The 22,794-nt window shown below is 36.0% G+C and overlaps 1 protein-coding gene across 2 annotated transcripts; it reads left to right on the top strand.

The window, feature by feature from the left end:
- The first annotated feature begins 2,336 nt into the window (after positions 1-2,336).
- Positions 2,337-22,260, top strand: LOC127961285 (ventral anterior homeobox 2). Of its 2 annotated transcripts, XM_052560330.1 has the most exons (4): positions 2,337-2,415; positions 3,834-4,070; positions 7,162-7,349; positions 18,559-22,260. In XM_052560330.1, the coding sequence occupies exons 2-4, from the start codon at positions 3,842-3,844 to the stop codon at positions 19,045-19,047; spliced, it is 906 nt and encodes a 301-aa protein (XP_052416290.1). In that variant the 5' UTR covers positions 2,337-2,415; positions 3,834-3,841; the 3' UTR covers positions 19,048-22,260. The 2 variants fall into 2 exon arrangements, with proteins under 2 accessions (XP_052416290.1, XP_052416289.1); XM_052560329.1 differs by lacking the exon at positions 2,337-2,415 and having other exon boundaries at positions 3,261-4,070.
- The last annotated feature ends 534 nt before the right edge of the window (positions 22,261-22,794 follow it).

Here is a 22,794-nt window from a genome sequence, read left to right as displayed (position 1 = left end):
TGCTTTTATGATAATTTGTGCATCGTGAAGCAATTGTAAATCAATGCACTGAACAGCCACTAGTGGTCAGTGTACTCTAAAATAATGAACCTATTCACAGATCCAGGAATATAAGGGCTTGGACTTTTGGTTGCTGTATTGGTAACTGATGAATGTACAATAAAACCACATGTTTGATAATGCATGATAATCAAGTAAATGATGACCATACAAATGTATTAATGTCCACTAATCAATTGTCCTGCAGAAGATTGAATGAAATTAGAAAAACTTGTGATTGTGATCTGACTGGTGAGATTTTATTTCATTTTTAAAGAAGGCTAAAGGTAGTTGAAAACCTTATGCTATTTCTTAGAAACTTCATTTCGTCTTACTTTCAAATAATTCTGAAATGTAGCATCATATATTTACATAATGTATATGTATGAATAAAAAAAATAAATGCATCATGCATTCCTCATTCATATTTTCTGTAACCAACATGAAATTAATTTAAGGTTACTGCCATTCTAGAGGGAGCTGTAGCAATTCATCTCGTGTTCAATAATGATAAAGTACGCTCCATATTTTATAGCGAGCCCAAATCAGCTCGTCAAGGTTTGTGTTTCGTGTGTGTCAGGAGGATCTCCTCCTCCGGGCAGAGTATTGTCTCTATGCCCGAGTGTCACTACCTTTGTGTGTCACTGCGACATCTGACACTGATGGACCGAAGCAGAAAACTCTGCTCAAAGCCAAATGAAGCCTCCTATAATACAGCTTCCTCACGACACTGCCACATGTTCACAGATGTGAGAGCATGCGATGCAGCTGGTTTGACTGAGTGTTTTCAAACTCGTATTGATAAGAACCACAAAACTGACAACTTCAACAGATTCACACAAGTTTCCATTAACAGCCTAAATGGTAGCTACGGAAGATAGCTGCGGGCTGGACAAAATAAGTGACTTTACATTTGATTAATTAACTTGCTATTCTTTGTTATTAAAATGTGTTTGCGAAAATACCAGCGCAAAAAACGCGACTGTATTAAAAAAAAGTAAAAAATAAATAAATAAAAAAACTCGATATTGTTTGTATGCTATTATAACCTAACGGTTTGTTTTCTAAAATACTAAAATGTCCTTTGTGTTTGTGTATTAGACTACATGTTATTGAGAAATATTAGCTACATAGTCTACAGTTTTATATAGCCAATTATTTAGAATAAAATACGTTGATTTTATGTTTTCGATATTAGTCTGTTCGCATAGGGTTCACGACGTCTTAAATTGTTGCGAGTTTATGCCAGTTTCCTTGTTATCTAATTGATTTTTCGTTCCGGTTTAAACGTTTTCTTAGTTGTACCTATTACTGTTCACTTTAAAGATAACATTTTTAAAAACGTTAAAGGATGTTTATTTGGTCTCATCAACTAATAAGGAAAAATGTAGGCTAATTGAATAATAGCTACTGATATTATTATTATTATTATTATTATTAACTACTGTTACGTTTTGATTTGAGCTTAAAAATAAATAAATAAATAAATTAGATGCACTGTAACTTTATTTACCCAGGTTGAATGAATCGTATTAAGCCTCATTTGATTTTACTTTACAAAATATGTCTGGTAAAATATCCAACTAACTTTTATTAGAAGATGGAACGGGAGACCAGCTCCACTTTTTTTTTTTTTTTTTTTGGAAAGTCCATTTCTGTAGACACAACTCTTACAGCATTGACTGTTAATTAATAAATTAATTAATAAACTTTTAGCTGTATACGTTTAAAAAAAAAATCTTAATTTTGTTGTTTACGTAGGCTATAACACATTGGCAAATATATAATCTTGGATTTTTTTGTGTGAAAGACAAAATTAATAAAACTTTAATCCGTCTTCATGACAGTTATCGGCTACAGTAAAAACACAAGCTAGGTCTACTTGTGTAACTCAAACATGTGTTCAAATTTAATTTTAATTATTGTTTTTTTTTTTTTTTTTTTTACGTGATGTTCTGGAATTATTCGGCTAAAACTGGAGGGAGGAGGGTCTGTTTGTTTATTTATCTGTGTGCATGCTATATCTGCTGTTTTGCAACTTTGGTGTGTTGGAGGAAAGGGCCGTGCGTGAGACTGTGGGGCCAGAGAGCAGTGGAGCCAATTAAACCTCTCTTGACTGTACTGTTGGTTTGAGGAAGTGACTGACAGCTCCATTCATCCCGTTCACGGTTTAATCTGTGCTGAGCAGCTGAATTCAATAATGAGCCATTTCAGCACTGAATGATAAACACTGCTGAAAGTGGCAAAACTGCAATTATGTCATTGCGGCCTCCGTAATGGGATTGCGCACTCAGATAAAAGATTCTAATTGTGTTGTTGTGTATTATGGCAGCGGTTCAATGATGAGATGAACACCTGCGGTTCGTGCACCGTGAGGTAAACACAAATAAACCTCTCCTTCATATTTAGGGTAGACAATAACTGACAGAATGTGTACAATAACCTACATCTTACAAACCGAGCCCCTTTCCCATCTAACAATTCTGGAAGCAAATTCAAAGGTTGGGCTTAAGTTGGCTGAACATTTGTCAATGTTGAGTCTAAAACCCGAATAGAATTAAACAACGGTGTCAAAGGAATATAGAAATGGACAAAAGTCATGATATAAAAAAAAAAATTCTAAACAGTTTGCTTAGTTTGATGGCGAATATTGAATAGTTTATTCATCTACGCGTATCTCTGCAATAAAAAAACATAGCCTACATCCCTAATTGTTTAATCTACTTTAAGATTTAGTTAAAAGACTTTAAAATAATTGTTTAGTATTTTAATAGTTGTGAACGGCTACTTTTTAATCAAAACGCATTCGTTTTGGACGATATTAAGAAACTAAACGCGGTTTCTGTGATATAGGTTAAAAAAGTGTCATCTAACCTAACTGTAATAAATTATACTTAGCCTACCGAGCGTAAAAAATAGTCAAAAAAAAAAAAGTCATTAAATCAAGACAACATCGGGGGTCGTTTACTTCGCGGAACGCTAAAGTGCGTTTAAACCGCCTCGTGCTTTTACTCGTTTCTGTTTACCGGAAGTGACGTCGCTGCTGTCAGTCAACGTAAAAAAAATACTTGCTCTACTCTGGAAATTATATGTTAATATGGTGGCTGCAGCCTTTAGATTGTGTTCAACATATTCTAATCAAACCCACATTATGCCCATACGTTTGTATTCTGTTGTCTATTATAAGATACTCCTGAATTGGTCCCTCGTAAAAAAAAAAAAAAAGACCTCCCCCTCCTCCCGAAGAAATCCTGAAATCCGTCGGCTCTTTCTCCAGAGCTTCTGCTGAGCCATGATCAGATACAAAAACACACCCAGTGTTCACAACGAGGAACTCGACTGTACGAGTCTAGAAAGGGGAAAGTTTGCGCTGCTCGGTCCATGTTTGTTGTGTGGAATTACTTCTACGTGGTGAAGCAGTGAAGCGCCTCCCAGTGCCTCGGTCATAGACCTTGAAACCTAGCACATATATGCAAAACGCATTTTGGGTTGAGCGCGATCCTGAGCTGAGGAGGGTCCTTCCACTTGCCCACAGGGCCCCCTCCACCTCAACCTTCCTCCCTTCTTTATACATCTCCTGCTGCATGGACGCCCGATGCCGGGACATGCTAAAATATTGGGGCAGAAACTCGGTTCCGTCGCTGGATTCTAATTTGATGTAGGCTATTGCTGGGAATAATCTCCCTGTTTCTGACAGAAAATAACTTATTCTGACTATTTATTCAAAGTCAGAAACTGCTCAAGAAAACTAAGTGAACACACAAAACAGTTAATTTATTAGATGTTTGATCAAGCCACGAGTATGGGCGATGGAATCGCCGAAGACCGAAACCACTGTGGATCCAATTCGGTGTGCCGTGACCACGGCAGAGACTCTAAAAGCCGGACGGAAGTGGGGAACCGGTCACCTGTGCAGAGTTCTACCGACACACCCGGGACTTCGGCGTCCACACCGACTTCATCTGGCGAGGAAGGACACGATAAACTTTTAGGAGTCGATCCGGACTATTGCCGAAGGATTCTGGTCAGAGGTGAGTGAGCGAATGTCAATCGTAAATGTGCTGGAGCTAAAAACGAATTCAGTTCAAAACTAATATTTTTTTACTTATGCAACCAACAGACTCACTTTTATTTTATTGCCATTTAATTAAAAAAAGCTAAAATATTTTACCAATATCTCAAAACAGACCAAATTTTACACGAAATATTCAGTTTCGTTTAGAGCATTTTGTTCTTATAGTGGTCGTGATTATTATCATATACACCAATATCTGAGATTAGTTTACAATACTGACCAATTATGACAAACATTAATACAAAAATGCATGCACAAAACTGTAGGCATAAGCTCCCAATAGACCACCACAAAATCTTAAAATTATGCATTAAAAAAAAAATATATATATATTAATATAGGAAACTTAACAGATATTTAAAGCATCATAGTTGCAATTTATATAAAAATATATATGTAGAAATAAAAAATATAAGTGTTTTCGAGAGGTGTCTTTTTTTATATTTTTTGCAATTTATGAAAGGGATTATGTAGGCCCATTTAATATCATACAAACTGCAACCAGCAAACTTGAGTATTGGGCTTATTTTATGTGTATTATTAGGCTAAATGTTAATGTTTGCGAGACAAAAAAAAGGTTAAACAACAACATAAACATGCAAACATTAAGCATAATCGAAAGTGGTTATTTAAATTTATGAAAAATATCTAAAGATGTAGCCCACTTTTAAATGTAGGTTAGTTTTTAATTATTTTTATTTTTTTTAAACACAATGCATATTCTATATTTCTTTGGCAGAACACCCTTTATTTACAGAGGTAAAGTATTTCTAAAGATATTATAAAATTGAGAAAAGGGAACAACTGTCAGAACAAAAAGTAAAAATAAAATAAAGTCCATACAAATGGCATTTCTATAAGTAATTTGGGGAATATTGTAAAATAATTTCTGGTAAAGTGATATTATAGGCTATTTTCGTTCAGGAGATGTAAGCCATTCACCTCGTGATAAAAAATAATAATAATAATTCACGTTTATATGCATATGTTTCGTGTTCCAAAACACGAGGCAAAAATGTAATAATACATAAATATTGTTTGCACCATGTAACTGTAACGAATTTGACATTTTAAAATGACAATTTGTGGCCGAATTAGTAACTGCATTGCAATGCTATTCAAAGCATTTATATATTTCCAGTGTAACTTTTTTGTGAGATTTGTTTTGTTGTAATATATACAACAGAGCAATACTTGATTATAATATTTATCATGCTCTATATATGATTTCATTTAAATGCCCTTTAACTATATGGTTTATGAAATTAAATGCACACAGACTGTCCTGCAATAGTGAACAGCCGAGCTAGTATTTGGGTTGTGATTGGACGAACTGTAGGGGATCGTAGGGGATCTGAGGGGTTTTGGCGCAGTAAGCCCGCAATCCCCGGTGTCACTATTTGTTTTTAAAGCTGACGATTGAATGCGCCCGAGTCCTCGTGAGAACCGGGGTCACTGAAAGGTCAGCAGGTCTGTGTCATAGGCTCATAGGCTCGCGGTGATTTGAAACAGCCAGGAAAAATAAATTAAAGAAGGGTTCGCCATTAACATTCTACCTCTTTACATTAATCTTATTGTGATATTAAGTGTGATCATAAGACACTGAGCTTGGTTGCCATGCAGACATTCAGAGAGGCGGAGCTAAATATGAATACTTTACCACATAATTTTAACACCAAGCTAATTAAACCCATTCTAATAACATATCACATTAATATGATTTAAGTTACTATTTTTGAAGCTCTGAAAAAATCATGAAAGCTAGATACTTATCTTGTTGTAGTCACAACCTAACAGATGACTCACTGCAATATCAGTTTGTTTCCCCAAAGCATTTCCCCCATAAAATAATGCACATTTTGGTTTGAGACATACGACTTAGTATTTCTTTACTTTACTACTTTTGTAAGGTTTAATGATGGTGAGGCATCAATCAATATGAAAAAGTCACTTTATTAAAATTCCAATATATTCAGTTTCATTGGCAAGTTTAAAATGAGTTCACATATTAATTTCGGTTTATTATTTGTCAATATCTTTTATAATGTTTGGTTTCTAGGAACATTTAAAAAAAAAAACTCCTAATGCTATAGAATTGTGTAGATAATTCATTTACTATTTGAGTAAATATTTTGTTCAAATGATTCAATTCTATTGTACTGTATAATGAGCGTATCTTATATGCACAAAGACTCAAAACCGCTGGATATTTAATTCGAAAGTGATGTGGAAATCAATAGTATAGATAAAAAATATAAAGTGGTCAATAAAAATATTGCATTTTAACAATAAAACCTTTCGTACATTTGTTTATAAAATGAATTAACCAAGACTAAAAATATCTTAGTGGCAGATATTGTATGAATGTAATTATCACATAATTATCTGATATTATAATTTCTGATGTTGCATGTCATTTGTGATATCAATACAATGTTGTATTGTAATGTTGTGTTGTATTATTGTGCCGATAATTTTATTTCATGTCGACAAAAACTCATAGTTTGAGTGACCGCAAACTATGCACTTTCTTGTTCTGTCTGGATGAACATGAACACAAATGTTATAATGTAAACATGTTTTCGTGATTTGATCCAACAAACAGAACAAAAGCTTGCAGATCTCAAACCAATCAAGGACAATGACAGGATACTGGAGTTTAAAGCTCCTTTTTGGAAACCTAATTGATGTGTAGCTAATAGATTTTGCATGCTATAAAGGTGAAACAAAATTAAAGCTCGATCAGTGGCCAAATTTTCAACATTTTCGCCACTAAACGAATCACTTCTTACTGGTACTATCAGTAATCAAACGTCTTTAGAAATCGAAAGAAATGCACATCTTTATACTGAGTTAAATTCTAGTCTGTTTACCTGACAATATGTACAAATTGTTTTATTCGGTGATGCACACTCTTGTTGTCGTGCATATTTTTAAATGCGTTATAATATATCAATCGGGGGTTTCTCCCACTCCTAATAATGTAAGAGAAATTGCTTATTTCAAAACGAATGGTGAATCATGTAATGCGTGTGTGTGCTGAACAGACGCCAAGGGCACCATTCGGGAGATTGTTCTTCCAAAAGGCCTGGATCTGGACCGGCCGAAGCGCACGCGGACCTCGTTCTCGGCGGAGCAGCTCTACCGCCTCGAGCTCGAGTTCCAGCGATGTCAGTATGTGGTCGGGCGCGAGCGCACGGAGCTCGCCAGACAGCTCAATCTTTCAGAAACTCAGGTATGAAACGCACTCATGCTTGTTAAATATGATAACAGTGAGCTTTGCTTTTGATTGACGTGCCGCTTTCCAATGCAATGCAAATCTAAATTTTAGTAGCCTATAAAAATGTTTTGTTTCATCGTTAATGTAGCCTATAGCTAATTATTATTATTATTCGTCTTGTAAACTATTTTTAAAAATGATATTGATTACATTTCTGTTTGCAATTTGATTGTGTCTCTGTAATACTCCTGAATTCCTCTTCATGTGATATGTTTTGATAATTTGATCCCATCGAAGTTATTTTTCAAGATTTTTATTGTAGCACTGTGTCGTATAGCGCGGTAAAGGAGATTAGATCCGATTAGATTAACTGGTAGAGAGGTGTCATAAATATTTACGTCAGATAGCCTATGCATTTTTTTTTTTAGAGTCAGCAAAATACCTCAATATTTATTTTAGGGAATGCTTGTTATTTTAAAATTGTTCTTGATTTTTAAAGTGTGTTTACAAAAAACATATTTAGCCTACTGGGTTATAAAACTAAATAGGTTAAATCTTTTGCGTAATATCCTCAAAGATAATACCATGTTAAAAAAAAAAAAAACTACAACAGATAGTCAGCTAAAAACACTAAAAGATTTTAACACGATAGATATGAATGCATTGATCTGAAATTGGAAATAAATACATCTACAAGAAAATAATTAATAAATGAATGGATAGATGGATGGATAAATAAATGACTGAACGAATGAGTTGTTTTATCAAAGCAGTCAATGGTTGGTCAGATGTTATAGCAAACTTGCTGAAAATGTAACAAGTGTAGACGTCAAATCGAGCGCTGGAGCAATCTCTGCAAATGCTGCATGTCAGCCACCATTGTTATGAACACAATACTCATAATCAGTATTCGCACAATGGGCGTTAGTGGGAGGAGCATTGGGGGGGGGGGGGGGGGGGGGGGTCAGTTGTCCAGTCATCATCCATGCACTTCAGATGTACTTGATCTATTTTTAATGTTGCAGAAATCTAACATTTTCTTATTAATTAAAGTTTAATTTACCTAAATGGTATCATCCAAGTGATTATTTACTATTGGTTATCTAATATAGGCTAACTTTACCAGCGTGTTTTCAAAACCGACTATCACACAGAGAATATCCTGAATAAATCACCTCTATAAATGGTGTTAAGACGCAAGGTATTACGTGGACATTCATCATGACTTCAGAACTCAATTTTTCAAAACACGCAATTTTGCTTTAATGCTGTCTTTTTTATGTATATAAATAACAGACAATGATGTAGCAATTTCAAAGCAATTTCAATGTATTATCTGCACTGACCACGGGTCTTAGATTGCCATAAAGTTGGATCTGAAAAATATGATTTCATGCAATGATAATCTATTGGTTTGATTCAAACAATGGTTTCATCACATCGCAAAGGTTTATTCAAACAAACCGATTTTATAAGGTTAATGGAGCCATTTATGATGTTTGCAGTCATGTTTTCAAACCTTGCTATATTTTGATTTAAACTGATCCAAAAAATAAATAAAATAAGTGTTACCCAATTAGAAATTCATGAATTAATGAAACGAATGATTAATAATACCCTTAAATCAAATTCTTGTAGAACGGTGGCATACTGGACATTAAAATATGTTTCACCTAAAAAAAAAAGAAGAAGAAAGAAATCATCACGTTTGTTTAAATGTAGTTTGGTGGCAGGTCATAAATGTGACGCTAGGGGCGCTGTGCGGATGTCATTATTACAGATGCATTTATCAGTGAATTTTTTAAAACGATAATATACAAACACATGGATTTTGAAAGATCCATATAACACCATTATGCTTACAAAAAATAAAAGGAGAGATCTCTAAGTTTTAGAAGAGCACACAATGGTCACCTGAAATACGTTTGAAGCCTTGTGACTTGGACCATCTAAAACTAAACCGTATCATGCAATCAGGTTTTATTTTTTTATTTTTTTTAGCTCATATTAATTGATATTACATTGAATAAAATAGGCTATTTGTAACTAAATCGTGTTGTTGTTTTTTCCATACTGCAGGACCATTCAAAATTAACTAGGTCATTAAAATGTCGAAAAACGTAAGATATAGTTAAGCATTAATCTTGATGATGAAAGAAATATTATATAAAATATTTAAACTAATATATAAGATATACGTCAACTAGACTGAATGCTATTAATCGAATTACTCAAGAATCCAAAGTCAGCTTTGAATAGTGCATTTTCCTGGCTCTCGCAAAATAGCCTATAGAATCAAAATCGTGGAATATTGTAATATTTCTATAGAATTTTTAGAAGCACCAATTCTTGATTTAAATTAAAACTAATTAAAGCTTTGCTGGTCTGAAGAACTCGCAGTCAGTGTATAAACAGGTTTTTAATTCGTGTCAAAAGTTTTGTTGAGGCAGAATTAATCTCTTCATTTAAATTAAAATGAAGAGCCAAAAAAACCCATCAGACGCAGTATACGGGTTCATTATTGACAATGAATATATATATGTATGTACATGTATGTAAAAAAAGGAAAATCCGCTTTCATTAAATTTAATTGAACTTAATAAATAAAGTCTAAATAAAACAATAAATACAACTTAAATCGTTTGATCACAAATCATATCTGTTGGATCTTAAAACTATGAACCAGCTGGTCAACAAAGTGATAAAATTATGTCTTTGGAGGCAATAAATCATGTTCAATACAAAAAGCGTTTACATGTTCATTTAAATGAAATTGCTTTTAAAATTTACATATCACAGATTGAGTGCTAATACTTATTCATATCCATTTATGCTCAGGCAAATTATCTTGGTGCAACAGCTTTCAATTCGACCTGCAAACTGCGAATGGAAAATATGTGCATTTCATTTTATTCCACTGCGATATTTGTTGATGTAAATATGTATCCATTAATTTAATTCATAAATAAATGAAAGCAAAATAACATAAAACTAAACTAACCTAATGAGTGTTTTATTCTGCACGTGCAGTGTTTTGAGCATTTGAATAATCACGTGTCTACAGAAATGAAATATTTTTATAAATAATGCGAATTTAGCCTATTTTGTATCCTTCGACATCACAGTGGGATCTGTAGGTGTTTTATGTTTCTACGTGTACAATATCGAAAGACTTCACACTATTCAATCATTTATTCCAATATTATACAGCTTTATCGAATTCCAAAATTTAGTTCAAAATGACTTACTAATTATTTACAATTATACTCATAAATATGCAGTCGCGCGCTCCCGAGTTTAGGACTGTTTTGTATATCTTATGCTAGTTATGAATCGCATGCATGTATTAAACTAGAGGAAAAGAGAAATTAACAACTCCTGTCAGGCGCGCGCACGCGACTTGTTGCGCTTCAGTTGTGAAAAGATTTGCAATGGCAATTAATTTATTCATAAAACACGACCAGATCCTTATCTTTACCTTTTCAGTCTTTTGCGTTTGGGTTCTAACCCAAGGCGATCAAATACAGCCCTCGTTTATTTTCTCGGGAGAGAAGCACAATCAAGTATGGACTCAAGGTCTCGTTTGAGGAAAGTGACGATGCATTAAGCTGCGTCTTGACTTTTTTTTTTGTTGTTGTTGTTTTTTCAAGCTTTTATTTCTTCAATGCGTCTATCACGGTTTTAATAAAATAATAAAATCTAGCCTCCATATTCAACGCAGAATTGTTTTCGTTCTCGCATAATAATTTACATAGAATAAAGGAAGTGGTGAGTCTTGTGAAAGCAGATAATAGAGCTTTAAATTATCTTCAAACTGGATCTAATTTAAAGATATGGCACCAAGTAATCATAGTAAGAGATTTTTCCTCAATGCCATGGATAGATAGATAGATAGATAGATAGATAGATAGATAGATAGATAGATAGATAGATAGATAGAATCATGTTGCATGATTTTTTACCATTTACCTATGACACCTTCACTGTACATACAATAGTACGTCTTTTGTAATGGTGTAACCACTCTTACAGAGGACAGTCATGGACCGTTAAGGAGTTTAATTCAACTTTTTCTTTTGATAAACTGCATTTCACAGTTGAAGGTGACTCAGCTTGTGAGGTTTAAAAGCAGCTCAACTTTTTCCCTGCAGCTTCTCAGGGGATCAGTTTAGTCTGTGTTGGAGTGTACACATGGGGGGAATAATTGGCTAAAAGTGGAGTATTTATAAATGATAGGAATTCCCAGTTTGTTTACACCAAAACAAGGGTTTTTGGTCAGACCCTGTCCCCAGCAGATGGCTCCCCGCTCCAGCGTAACACAGCAGGGATCCGAACCGCACATGACTGTGTGGGTGTTCAGGGCCCGTAGACTCATTGATCATGAAGCAGATCCCATGTCTGCAAGACGTTTAGCATCGGAGATACTGCTGTTAATTTATATACAGACTGAATCGGGAGCCTTTATTCAGGCTTAGTTCAACTTTTAACCTTATTTCAATTGTGCTTCGATGGCTTGGCTTCACTGAAAGAGAGCCCACAACATAGAGGCTTGTGGAAAAATGAATCGAAGAACAAGAACAGCTTGAGCCGTGGCATCCTGACCTGTTTGCTTAAAGCCTGAGGAAATAAACAGTTTTTTTTTTTGTTTCCTTGTGTTTATTAAAGTGAGAGCTTTTTATGAGCTGAGTGAATGACGGTTCACCTCAGCGTTTCTCTATTTGAGCACAATGAGTCTCTTCCATCAGTCTGACCTTAACAGACATCAGCAGAACACAGGGGCTGGCTTCAGACCGGACCCTTTGATGAAAGCCAACAGTCATGATTATGATTTATAAGGTTCTCTCAGCAAGTTTCAGCTCGCAAATATGTTTTGATCGAATAAATATTTGGGTTTTGGGTTGAGGTTGATGTACAAACAAAGCAGGCAAACATCACATCTGAATGTTTCTCAATTCGCAGGTCCTTGCAGTGATAAAAAGCAGCTTTAATAGAATTAAATTGGCAGGTCTGAAAGCCTTGAGTGAGTCAGTGTGCGCAATCTTTTTAATCAATACAGCCAGCAGCATGTTGCCACAAAGCACAACGCACGGATGGAATCTCATACACACACACACACACAGTCTTTTTAATGACACATGAATACCTTTTTCTGTCATTTTCATTTTGTTAAGGTTGATCTTTCAATGCTGAGATTTTTGTGTTTCTCTTTACCTTGAAATTGGAGTTTACAGTTATTTTTAAGGCGAAGAAACATCCACATTTGTTGTTAAACTCTTTAAAATAAAGGCTCTTTATTGGTGTCTATGTCAGCATGAAGAACTTTAACATACATGGAATCTTTCCATTTCACAAAAGGATTTGTAGAATGTTTTTCTTCTAATGCATTGCTCTGAAAACCTTCTGATGGAAGTTTTATTTTTAAGAATGTGCCATTAAATTTGGGTTTACAGGAATGTTTTGGGTCATAAAACATCCGGTTTCATTTAAAGTGGGTTGAGGATGTTGACGTCAACACTGGCTGTATCTTCTTTACTGCAGACAGGCAAAGCTTATATAAGAGTACCATTTTGAAACATTTAAAGTTGAACTTTAATTCTATTTTGAGCCTTTTGTGTATTTCCCTTAAGGTTTACCAATGTTTGGGGTACAGAATCATCCTGTTTCACTTAGAAATCGATTGCATTAATCAAAGTGGAATGTCATCTTTCTCAGTGGTTTTGTGTTAATCAAGCAGGGCCTTGAATTTTTTTCTTTTCTTTGTCTTTATAAATAAAATATCACAGACAGTCAAGGACAGAAAGACTCTTACTTTCCACATTAAAATGGTTTTAAAATGGGAATGCATTGTTTGGTGAATAAAAGCGGCATGAGAATGACCAAGGAGTAATTACCTTAACTGTGTAGCAAATTCAGAGAATGCATTTGATGCATTTGTGTTCGATATCACTGAAAACAACTACGAACGTATACATTAATGAACTGAATGGGGTTTTTACTTGTCTGAATATTATGTGCTTAAATGTAGCAACTGGTGGCTCCACTGTGTGGTCTTTATTCCCAAGATCTCTGGGATTTGCTTCCCTCACATTGTACCATTCTTTTGTTGCTTTTGGTTCCATGAGAAAGCCATGGATTTAATGGATGAAAGATTGTGTAAGCCATGAATAAATAGGAAGTGTAAGTGACTGAAACAAGAGCTTTAGAAGGAAAAACCTAGTAACTTCATGATAGATAGATAGATAAAGCACGTTTCTGGTTGCTTTTAACTCGAAGAAAATCATGTCTTGCTGTACATCCACCACTGAGCTGATGACTTAACGAACGTTTTCGTTGTTCATTGTTCTCTTCTACATCCAGACAGCATGTAAAGTAACGTAACGTCTGGCACAGAAGAGAAGAGATGAGATCTAGAAGAGGAAAGAAAGAAAGGCACCAGTTTAAACAATCTGAGCACTTAGATTAGAAGATCAATTTCATTTTAATTTTGCAGCTTTAATTTGCTTTGCTGATAGCAGTATGTGAGAAAGCTACTTTAGGAGCAGAAAGTATGGGTCAGGACTTTAAGCAGCATGCGCAGGTCAGGCCTCAGAGGAGCGGAAAATTTGATAAGATTGAAGGGCGGTGTTTGTATGTAAGTCTGCTGTTTGTCATCCGTCAGCCAGATTGTAATACAATTATCTGATAGGATCAGAGAGAACCGAAAACTCTAAACACTTATCTCTGTTTAAGAGTCCCAGATCTGAACACTGACTTTAAAACGAGGAACAAAATAAGAGATGAATTATAAGTGAGAAAAAAAAATGCTAAAACTGGCAGTCCCTCCTTCAGCATCTGCATTGGAAATTCCCTCACATTAGTGTTTTAATCTTTTTTTTTCTTTTTTTTTATTAATATAACACTATTATTATATTCATATTCATAACAAGTGTTTTAAATATACATGAAATAAAAAATAATTACATTAATAACAATATTATAATAAACAAAGTATAGCATTTCAATGTAAATTAAATATTTACAATTAAATATAAAATAATTACAATTATTATAATCATAAAACAAAGTATAATGTTTTAAATGTACAATTAAAATATAAAATAAAAACAATATTATATTAATGTATAGTATTTAAATATTTAAAATATAAATTGATAACAATATATATATGTTATATAGCTAACAGGGAATAGTTTTATATGTACATTAAATTTAATAACAAAAACAAATATAGCTATATTAATATCACAAAGTATAGTGTTTTAAAATGTACATTAAATTGTTTTTAAATCAATTAAATAAAAAATAATAATATTTAAGGTGGGAATGCATCATTGCAGTGGAGTTCTCTATTAGACTGTGCTGTTGAAGGTCGACCACTAGAGGCGCTGTGGTTCAGCAGGGATGCCTTTTAATCCAATGGGAGGACACAATTTCTCAGTATCTGCCCACACACTGTAAGCCTAATTGCCCGATCACACAGGCGATGTCATCCAGTAGTGCTGGGGGAAGGGAACTAATAATAGTCCAAATGCTTTTGCTGTTAGGAGGATTATAGAGCCCTATCTACCAGCCATCGGTAAGACTGGGTTGACCGTTGGCTGAACCTGCGCAAACATGTGCTTCGTTAAAACTAGGAACAAGGGTCAGGGTATGAGGAAAAGTGAGGTAAACAGGTGTAATTGGGTAGGATGATCAGGTAATGGCAATAGGAAGAAATAATTTTATATTTGCATATGCATGCATGCAACGCTGGTCTTTTTTCACCACTTTTCTCTTCCACATTACAATACAGGTGAGCTGCTCGTGAACAGAATGTGTGGACAACAGTTGACTGGACATAACAGCACAAGTATGTTCACGACAAACCATATGTTGTTTCTACCAAGAGAGTTTCTAAATACATCAACTCAGGCCTCGGCTAAATTAAGAATTCCTCAGTAAAGATGCATGAGATTAATGACCTACAAGCTCTTTAAAGAAGAGAGGTCACAGAGGGGTCACCAGAATGCCTCGTCGTGCTGCACAGTGTTATCACATGTCTGGGATCAAGAGGGCAGTTAACGGCCAGTGGAACTTCTGGACCGGGTCAACAGAGGTGTCAAAAAGATCAGCAGACAGTCAGCTGCGTGAGCATCTCACTCTTTCTAACCATAAAATACTTTTTTATTTTTTTATTTTGGGATTTTCAATGTGTTGCTCAGGGTTGTGCAAAATTCAGAACTGAGGAATGCATATCTCTCTATCTAGCATCCATCATTTTATCTATCATTCTATTCATCCATCCATCATTCTCCCCACCATCCTATCATCTATCCATCTATCATACTATTATCTATTTATCTATCATTTTATTCATCCATCTATCATACATCTTTCTATCCATCAATCATCCATCTTTTCATATATCTAGTCATCCATTTATCAGTTTACCCATCTGTCCCTCCATCCTTTGTTGTTTTTATCCATCCATCATTCCATCTATCTTTCTATAATCTATCATCCATCATCCTACCCATCCTTCATCTATCCATCCATCGTTCTATCCATCCACCATCCATATTTTTTTTATCTATCATTCTATTCATCCATCAGCCATCTCATTCATCCATCACTGTATCATCATACATCTTTCTGTCCATTAATTATCCATCTTTATCATCTATCTATTCACCCATTTATTAATCTGGCCCCCCATCATTTGTTCTTTTATCCATCTATGATTCCATCTATCTTTCTATGATCTATCATTCTACCCATCCATCGTTCTATTATCCATTTTTATCATCTATTCATCCATCGTTCTATCCATCAACTGTTCATCCATCCATTCATTCATCCCTCATTCTTTTTATCCATCCATCATTTTACCCATCTATCTTTCTATCCATTCCTCCATCTAGCTAGCTTGCTAGCTTCATCTTTTTCCAGCACTTTCCAAAAGGCAGTGAACACTCAGTTTGTCTTGACAAATTTTGCTGTAGACCTTTCATGCCGCTCATGTTTCATGAGCCCAACTAAGAAAACTTGCAACCTTATTTTCATCCATGTCAAATTTAATTGTCAAGTTAAATTTACCATGACCACAGTACATGACATCATCATCATTCATAACTACATGTACAGAACAACAACATAAACAGAGAAGATTATGCTAGAGAATACAGGGTCTCCAATTACAGCAGAACTGATACAACTGATATAGCAAAAGTATCTGATGAATTGAAATACTGGAGTTCATTCTGCACCAGTGCATTGTGTTGATCCTGAGTTCGCTGAAGAACGAGAGCAGGGTGGATTGGGATGCCGCCGGCCAGAGAGCAAATCCAGGTCATCCAGATCCTGCGTTTAGTAATCTCTGCCCCATCGGTGAACCCTCGATCTCATTAAAGAGGATTTCATCCCAATAGTGTAGATGTACGATGGAAGAGATTTGCTTTTGTCTTTTCACTCCCATATTTCATTTTTTTTTCTTTTGCCTTCTATTGAAATAAGGGTTTTGTAATCTAAAACTGTAAGCTTAGCCCACTATAGGGTTTGCAAAAAAAAAAAAAATCTGAATATCAATACATAGATTACAGGCTTAAAGTATAAAAAAGCTTTAAATATATTGAGCATGTAACTATACTCTCGCACACATACTATTGATGAACACATCATGGCATGCTCGCGTAAGCTTGAAGGGATCGCTCCACAATCTCATTATCCTCACACTAATGGCCGCGTCGAGTCTATGATCTCAGTCTTACAGATCTCGGCTTGCAAAACTGGTTGGCCTATGTATTATTCGGCTGTTAGTGTCTTACTGAGTTTACACTTCATTTCCGGAGTGTGTTTGTTAGCTGATGTCATCATGGAGGTCATCAAACCGCCGAAAACATTACAGGTCCTGGGTCATACAATTTTAGAGACTCCTAAAGAATTGAGTTTGTACCAATGACAGGAACTGAAACCGTGTGATGGATCCTTCAAATGGTGAAACACTGTTTACAACCAGATAGACAGATAGATATAATGTATATAAATGTTTGTTTAACACTACTAAATCTAATGTCAAGGCCTCTTTAGTTTCAAATAATGGTTGCTAGTTCTTCAACCCCTTTTTAAAATTAATTAATGGAAAGTGAAGTCAAGTCCCATCTTAGGTTTTTCTTGGTGAATATCCTCACATATTTCACTATACATAAATAACATAAGTAAAACAGGCTGCTAATATTGTTTCACATTGCCTCAAGCGTCAAGTTTTCACATGCGGCAAAGCTTAAGTCCTTTTTTCTTGTGCACGGACATATCCATATTCAGAGAAAAGCGTCAAAAGTGTCTCATAGAGCAGACGAACACAAGTGTGAAGTGGTGTGCTTGATGGGATCTGAACCTCAATCATCCCATGTTCTCAAGCCCTAAACATTAAGAGTGAGAAAATGAGTGTGAATGTGCATTTCTGAGAGCTCACAATGTGTTGATGCGTCTGCGCGCATGTACAGTCGAAAATGGCGCCATCTCCTCCTTTATGGTCCCCAGGGAGGGACAAAGCAGCAGGTGACAGGTAAAAACCCGGTCAGGATGAAATGCATTTTTCATAGGCCTGATTTCCTCTATGTTTATGAGTGGAGCTTGGTCTCGACCCGTCGTCAACCCCAGAATACACTCTGCAATAAAGCAGCGCTGTATCAATTAAACATGCAGGACAAGGACATGCAGAGTTCAGTGCACTTTTTAACCTGGGGTTAGAAGCGCTTTAACTCGAGTTCATGCTTCATCGATCTTTGCTTATGAGAAAGCCATAAGGAGAAGCCTCCCATGTGTGTCAATGTTACCGAACAGACAAACCCTGTTTTTGTGGTAATCTGTGATGCTTGCGAAGGCATGTTTTTCCAAACACCTAACCAAAAATTTTACTTGACCCATACAATGACTTTCAAAATCGCAGTCTTGCAAACTATTCAGAGATGAAAGCTTAGAGCTTAGTTTGTTTATAGCCTACATTTAGCTTTCATCTGATTGATTTAGGATTTAAGATGTGATCATTTGTGAAGATTATCATGATGAACAAAATGTGTTCGAATCACAAGCTTCTGTAAGTCACAGAGCTTATTTTCTGAAATCATCCAAAAACGAACTTAAAAATCCCATTGGCTTTTTGTTAAGGAAACCAGGCTAATGAAGATAACTAATCAAACGTCTCGTACTGTAAATTTCTCTTACAACTTTCAATCTTGTTTGGCAGGTGAAAGTGTGGTTTCAAAACCGCCGCACCAAACAGAAGAAGGACCAGACTAAGGACACTGACAAACGGTCGTCGTCCACCTCCGAATCGCTCGCCACATGCAACATCCTGCGGCTGCTTGAACAGGGGCGCCTTCTGTCTGTGCCTGCACACCCACCCAACCCACTGCTGGCTCACCCGCACACAGGCAATGGCTCGCTCCTGGGCAGCCCATCCGTATCCACTTCCTCTGGGGTGAGTAGCAGCACCACGCCTCCCGGGGCTGCGGCGGTTGGGACGTTTGGACTGTCGCTGTCTTCTTTAGGCGGCACCCCACCCTCGCCACGCCTCGGGGTCCCACCACCCTCCCTATGCTTTACCATGCCTCTCCTTGGAGGCACCCATCATGAACTGCCATCGGGGTATGGGTGCGGATCCTCAGCGTTTGAGCCGTACATGAGGATAGAGAGGAAGGATGGAGAGTTAAATGGGAAGAAGACTGTTTCCTAAAAAAATTCCCAGCTGACTGGTACCTTCCCCCTTCTACATGTCTCAGGGGTCTCACCTGTGCCATGACCAACCGGAAGGTTCGCAAACTGACAGAAAGAGACTGAAAGACAGCCTCTCTTGAGCTAGTGCCTATAACCAAACTGAGGCCGGTCAGACTCCATCGTTTCAGTGGAGGTGAGCGTTTGGGACGAAGCCTGTAATTAAGTATCACGGTGTTCGGTGTATTTCATCATCCACAGGTTTCCTTCCATTTTTGCATTACTTGTGTGGTGAGAAACTTATTCTTTGTGAACGATGGAAAATGCTGTAAATGTAACTGTAATTGTAAAAGGCTAAAAATCATTTCGCAATTTGGGTGTTAAAAAGTTGTTTTATGCTGCTCTAAATTAATTGACTTTGGAGAGCTTCGTGTCAGTGTAAATGTGAGTCTGTGTGAAAGTATAAGAATGAGAGAATCAGGAGAGTGAACACGTACAGTAACGATAACAAGGCACTGACAACTTCTGTGGCATTTATTCCGTACAAGACCTTGGTACTAATGAGAGTTTAATGGACAGAATGATTATTCATACAGCAGTGATGCAACATTAAATCTGAGCATGTGGAGAATTACACGGGTCTTTAACAAAATGCAAAGTAATAGCATCTAGAAGTGCTCATCAAGTTGTCACAATGCTCAACTTTGCGAAATTGGTCTCTTCTCTTGGAAACGCATTAATTTCTCAATTGAAAGCGAGGACCTTATAGGCTCAACAACAATATAAGGACCCTTTTCACAGACTGTGATGTTATTAGCATTGCAAATCTAACAAGGTTTTCATTAACCTTGCATTTCAGAAACTGGTTAAAGCTGCTGCATGAGTGTTTCTAATGCAATTCCTGAGGTAGTGACCGCAAAATTGCCATATTTCTTTCTTCTGACCAACTTTATCAATCTCTCTCAAATACTTTCCTTTTTTGAAAAGTCATCTTCACTATTGGGACAAATGAGATCCCATAAATTACATTTCCTGTAGCTTCCCTTCACCACTATAGAAATTCACCCAACTATGGTTTACTTCCACTTCTGAATATCCCCAGTATGTGCGCATCATTTAGACACCGGCTAGGCTTGTACATGCAGACCCATGCAATATTTTCACATTTAAAGGATGATTTTGTAGCTTGTGTCATGAAAAGGCTGCACCAAGAATTTTGCATGTAAAAGACAAAATCCTATTCACACTGGGACGAAACTGGCAGAAATTGTTTTTTTAGTCCTGTAATGTCAATTTACACCATGTAAATCAATCCACCAACAAATTAGATTTGGGGTCACAAAATAGATGAGTGTAATTGTTACAGTCTGGTTGAGTTCAAATCCATTTTATCTGAGGTTTTATTTTGCATTGAGCAACTGGGTTGTATTTAGCATTAAAGCCTGTGCTTTTTTTGCTTTGCTCCAGAGGACCCAAGGACCTTCACACTTGTTTGTTTAGCTCTCAAGCAGCATTCACAGAGATGGTCATTTCAGTCTCTCAAACTTGCTGAGTCTGTGTGCCTACAATGTTTAAGTTTGATGTTTTGCATAAAGTTGAACTCTGTTTAACTTTGTTGCTAAACAGTTACTCCTACTCAGAGTACATCACCCCTAAAAACTAAAAGTTAATGGCTTCTGCTCACATTGCTGTCAGTGCGAACGCCCTTTAATATGAATAGGCATTTTCAGTAGCTTCTAAGTCAATCATCTACATGTGGAAACTTCCGAGAGAAAAAAAAAGTAAATTGCGAAGTCCGAATTATGAGAGGATAAATTTTTCTGTGGTGATGAAAATAATCTTCCATTGCTACAACACTGTACCTTCATCATTTCTATCCTCTGACAGTGTCCTAGGTTGGACAGTTGAAGAAATAGTTAAACCCTAAATGAAAATTGTCATTCACTCACCCTGTCATTCTAAACCCGTACTAACTTTCACAGAAAGCCAAATACTCTATGAAAAAAAAAAAAGAGAGACATTGATGAATGACTGATATATTAGACTTCAAATCTTCTGAAAGTCATATTAGCATTTAAGTCAAGTATCAAACAAACAACACTTGCTCTTGTGTTGCTTTTTGAAACTTGAAAACTCCAGTCCCTATTCACCGTGCTTTCATGGAAAGAGCAAGAATGTCTTTGAAACAACACGATGGTGAGTGAAATTTCATTTTTTGGGTGAACTAGTCCTTTAGGTCAAAGTGCAAGTGACTTTACCCTGTTGAGTTGCTCTTCCATTGCTTTCTGAGAACATCTAGTTTCTTATACATCTAGTATTTGATTGCAAATGGATTGTAACTTGTGCAAAAAGTTCTGGTCGCAGTGCTTGTGTTGTCGTCGAACACAGTTATTTTCTGTAAGATTCTTGTATAATTCACCGCAGCATCATTTAGCCCAAAGCGCTGAGACCGACACTGGCAAAACTGTTCCTACATCTCTCAAACTGTTTCCTAGAAGAACGATGATGTGCTGATCATTTTGTTAACATAATTACTGAAAAACGAATGGTGCATCTCACAGACCTGTACATTTAATAAAGCAGCAGAGTTGTAGATTAACAATGCTTTGTAAACTTCATTGAGAACTTGTTGCCCCTTTAATTATGGAATCATATGCCTGAAACATGTTTTCAAAGTGTGTCGAACAAGCAAAGAGCGTATATATAAATAACATAGCCACAGATATGATTGTAAAATGTGGTTTGAGTTTACTGTGATTGCGTGGAAAGATTTTCTGTTTTATTTGATCTCACTTTCATATTTCCTTCCATTGTTAAAGGGTCAGTGCTCTTGTTCTGGCACAAAGATTATGTGTAAGTAAGCCATAAGCTTTTTGGCAGTACTGCATTTGTGTGACCGTGTCAGGAAATTATAATAATAATACTTAAAAAAAAAAAAAAATTACATGATGGCACCAGCTTCTCACAAATAAGAAAACACTTAAACAGTATGTAAATATGAGTCTTTGCACAGTATTTTCCTGTTGTATTATGTGATCTTACAAAAAAACAAAAAAAAAATTATGAAAAATATAAATGCTTTACAATTCTTTGTCTCATTAACTATTTGCACTTATTTAAAAATGTTTGTTCTGTGGCAAAAGAGCCTTTCTTGTGGTTTGGCAAAAAAGCCAACATATTGTACAATATGTACATGTGTTTTTATTCATATGCATATAAATATATGTCTATGTAATTTGCCTTGTGTCATTTTTCTGATTCTCAGTCACTGCTAAATGCATCTCTCTCTCTCTCTCTCTCTCTCTCTCTGTGAGTGTGTGTGTGTGTGTGTGTATATAAAGAGTATTGTTTCATTGTTCAGGAAACAAATACAATTTGATTACTAAAATAAATACATCATTAAGCAATGGTTTTCAGGTTTCAAAACAGCAGCATGCCGATATTTTAACTGTTCTGAATATTTATTATACCAGTTTAGGCTGATCAAGGATTCATTTGTTCTTCTAGCCCTTCTTTCTTTAAAGCTGCAGCTCTTTTCTCCAGACGAGGGGGCGGCACAGTTATTTTTCAGGAAATGGTGGACAAGCGGACACAATATGTTTAACCACATGTTTAGTCGCCTCAATCTCCTCCCTGCACTGCTCTCCCTTTCAGAGTCTCGCCTGGACAATCACCTCCAGGGTGCCAATTAAAATGATTGGCATCTTTTCTTCATGGGAGTGGATGGATGGAGGGAACGGGGACTGGATGGGTGGCCTGGTGGTCTTAG

The sequence above is a fragment of the Carassius gibelio genome, chromosome B7, assembly GCF_023724105.1.
Source record: "Carassius gibelio isolate Cgi1373 ecotype wild population from Czech Republic chromosome B7, carGib1.2-hapl.c, whole genome shotgun sequence".
Taxonomy (NCBI): Eukaryota; Metazoa; Chordata; class Actinopteri; order Cypriniformes; family Cyprinidae; genus Carassius; species Carassius gibelio.
The sequence above is the reverse complement of the archived record's forward strand: the minus strand, read 5'-3'. Positions and strand labels throughout refer to the sequence as shown.

Excerpts from the sequence above, each read along its gene's own strand:
- LOC127961285 (XM_052560329.1), top strand. The coding sequence starts at position 3,821 with ATGTTTGATCAAGCCACGAGTATGGGCGATGGAATCGCCGAAGACCGA. Across the intron at positions 4,071-7,161 it reads CCGAAGGATTCTGGTCAGAG|ACGCCAAGGGCACCATTCGG; the intron begins GTGAGTGAGCGA and ends TGTGCTGAACAG. Across the intron at positions 7,350-18,558 it reads TCAATCTTTCAGAAACTCAG|GTGAAAGTGTGGTTTCAAAA; the intron begins GTATGAAACGCA and ends CTTGTTTGGCAG.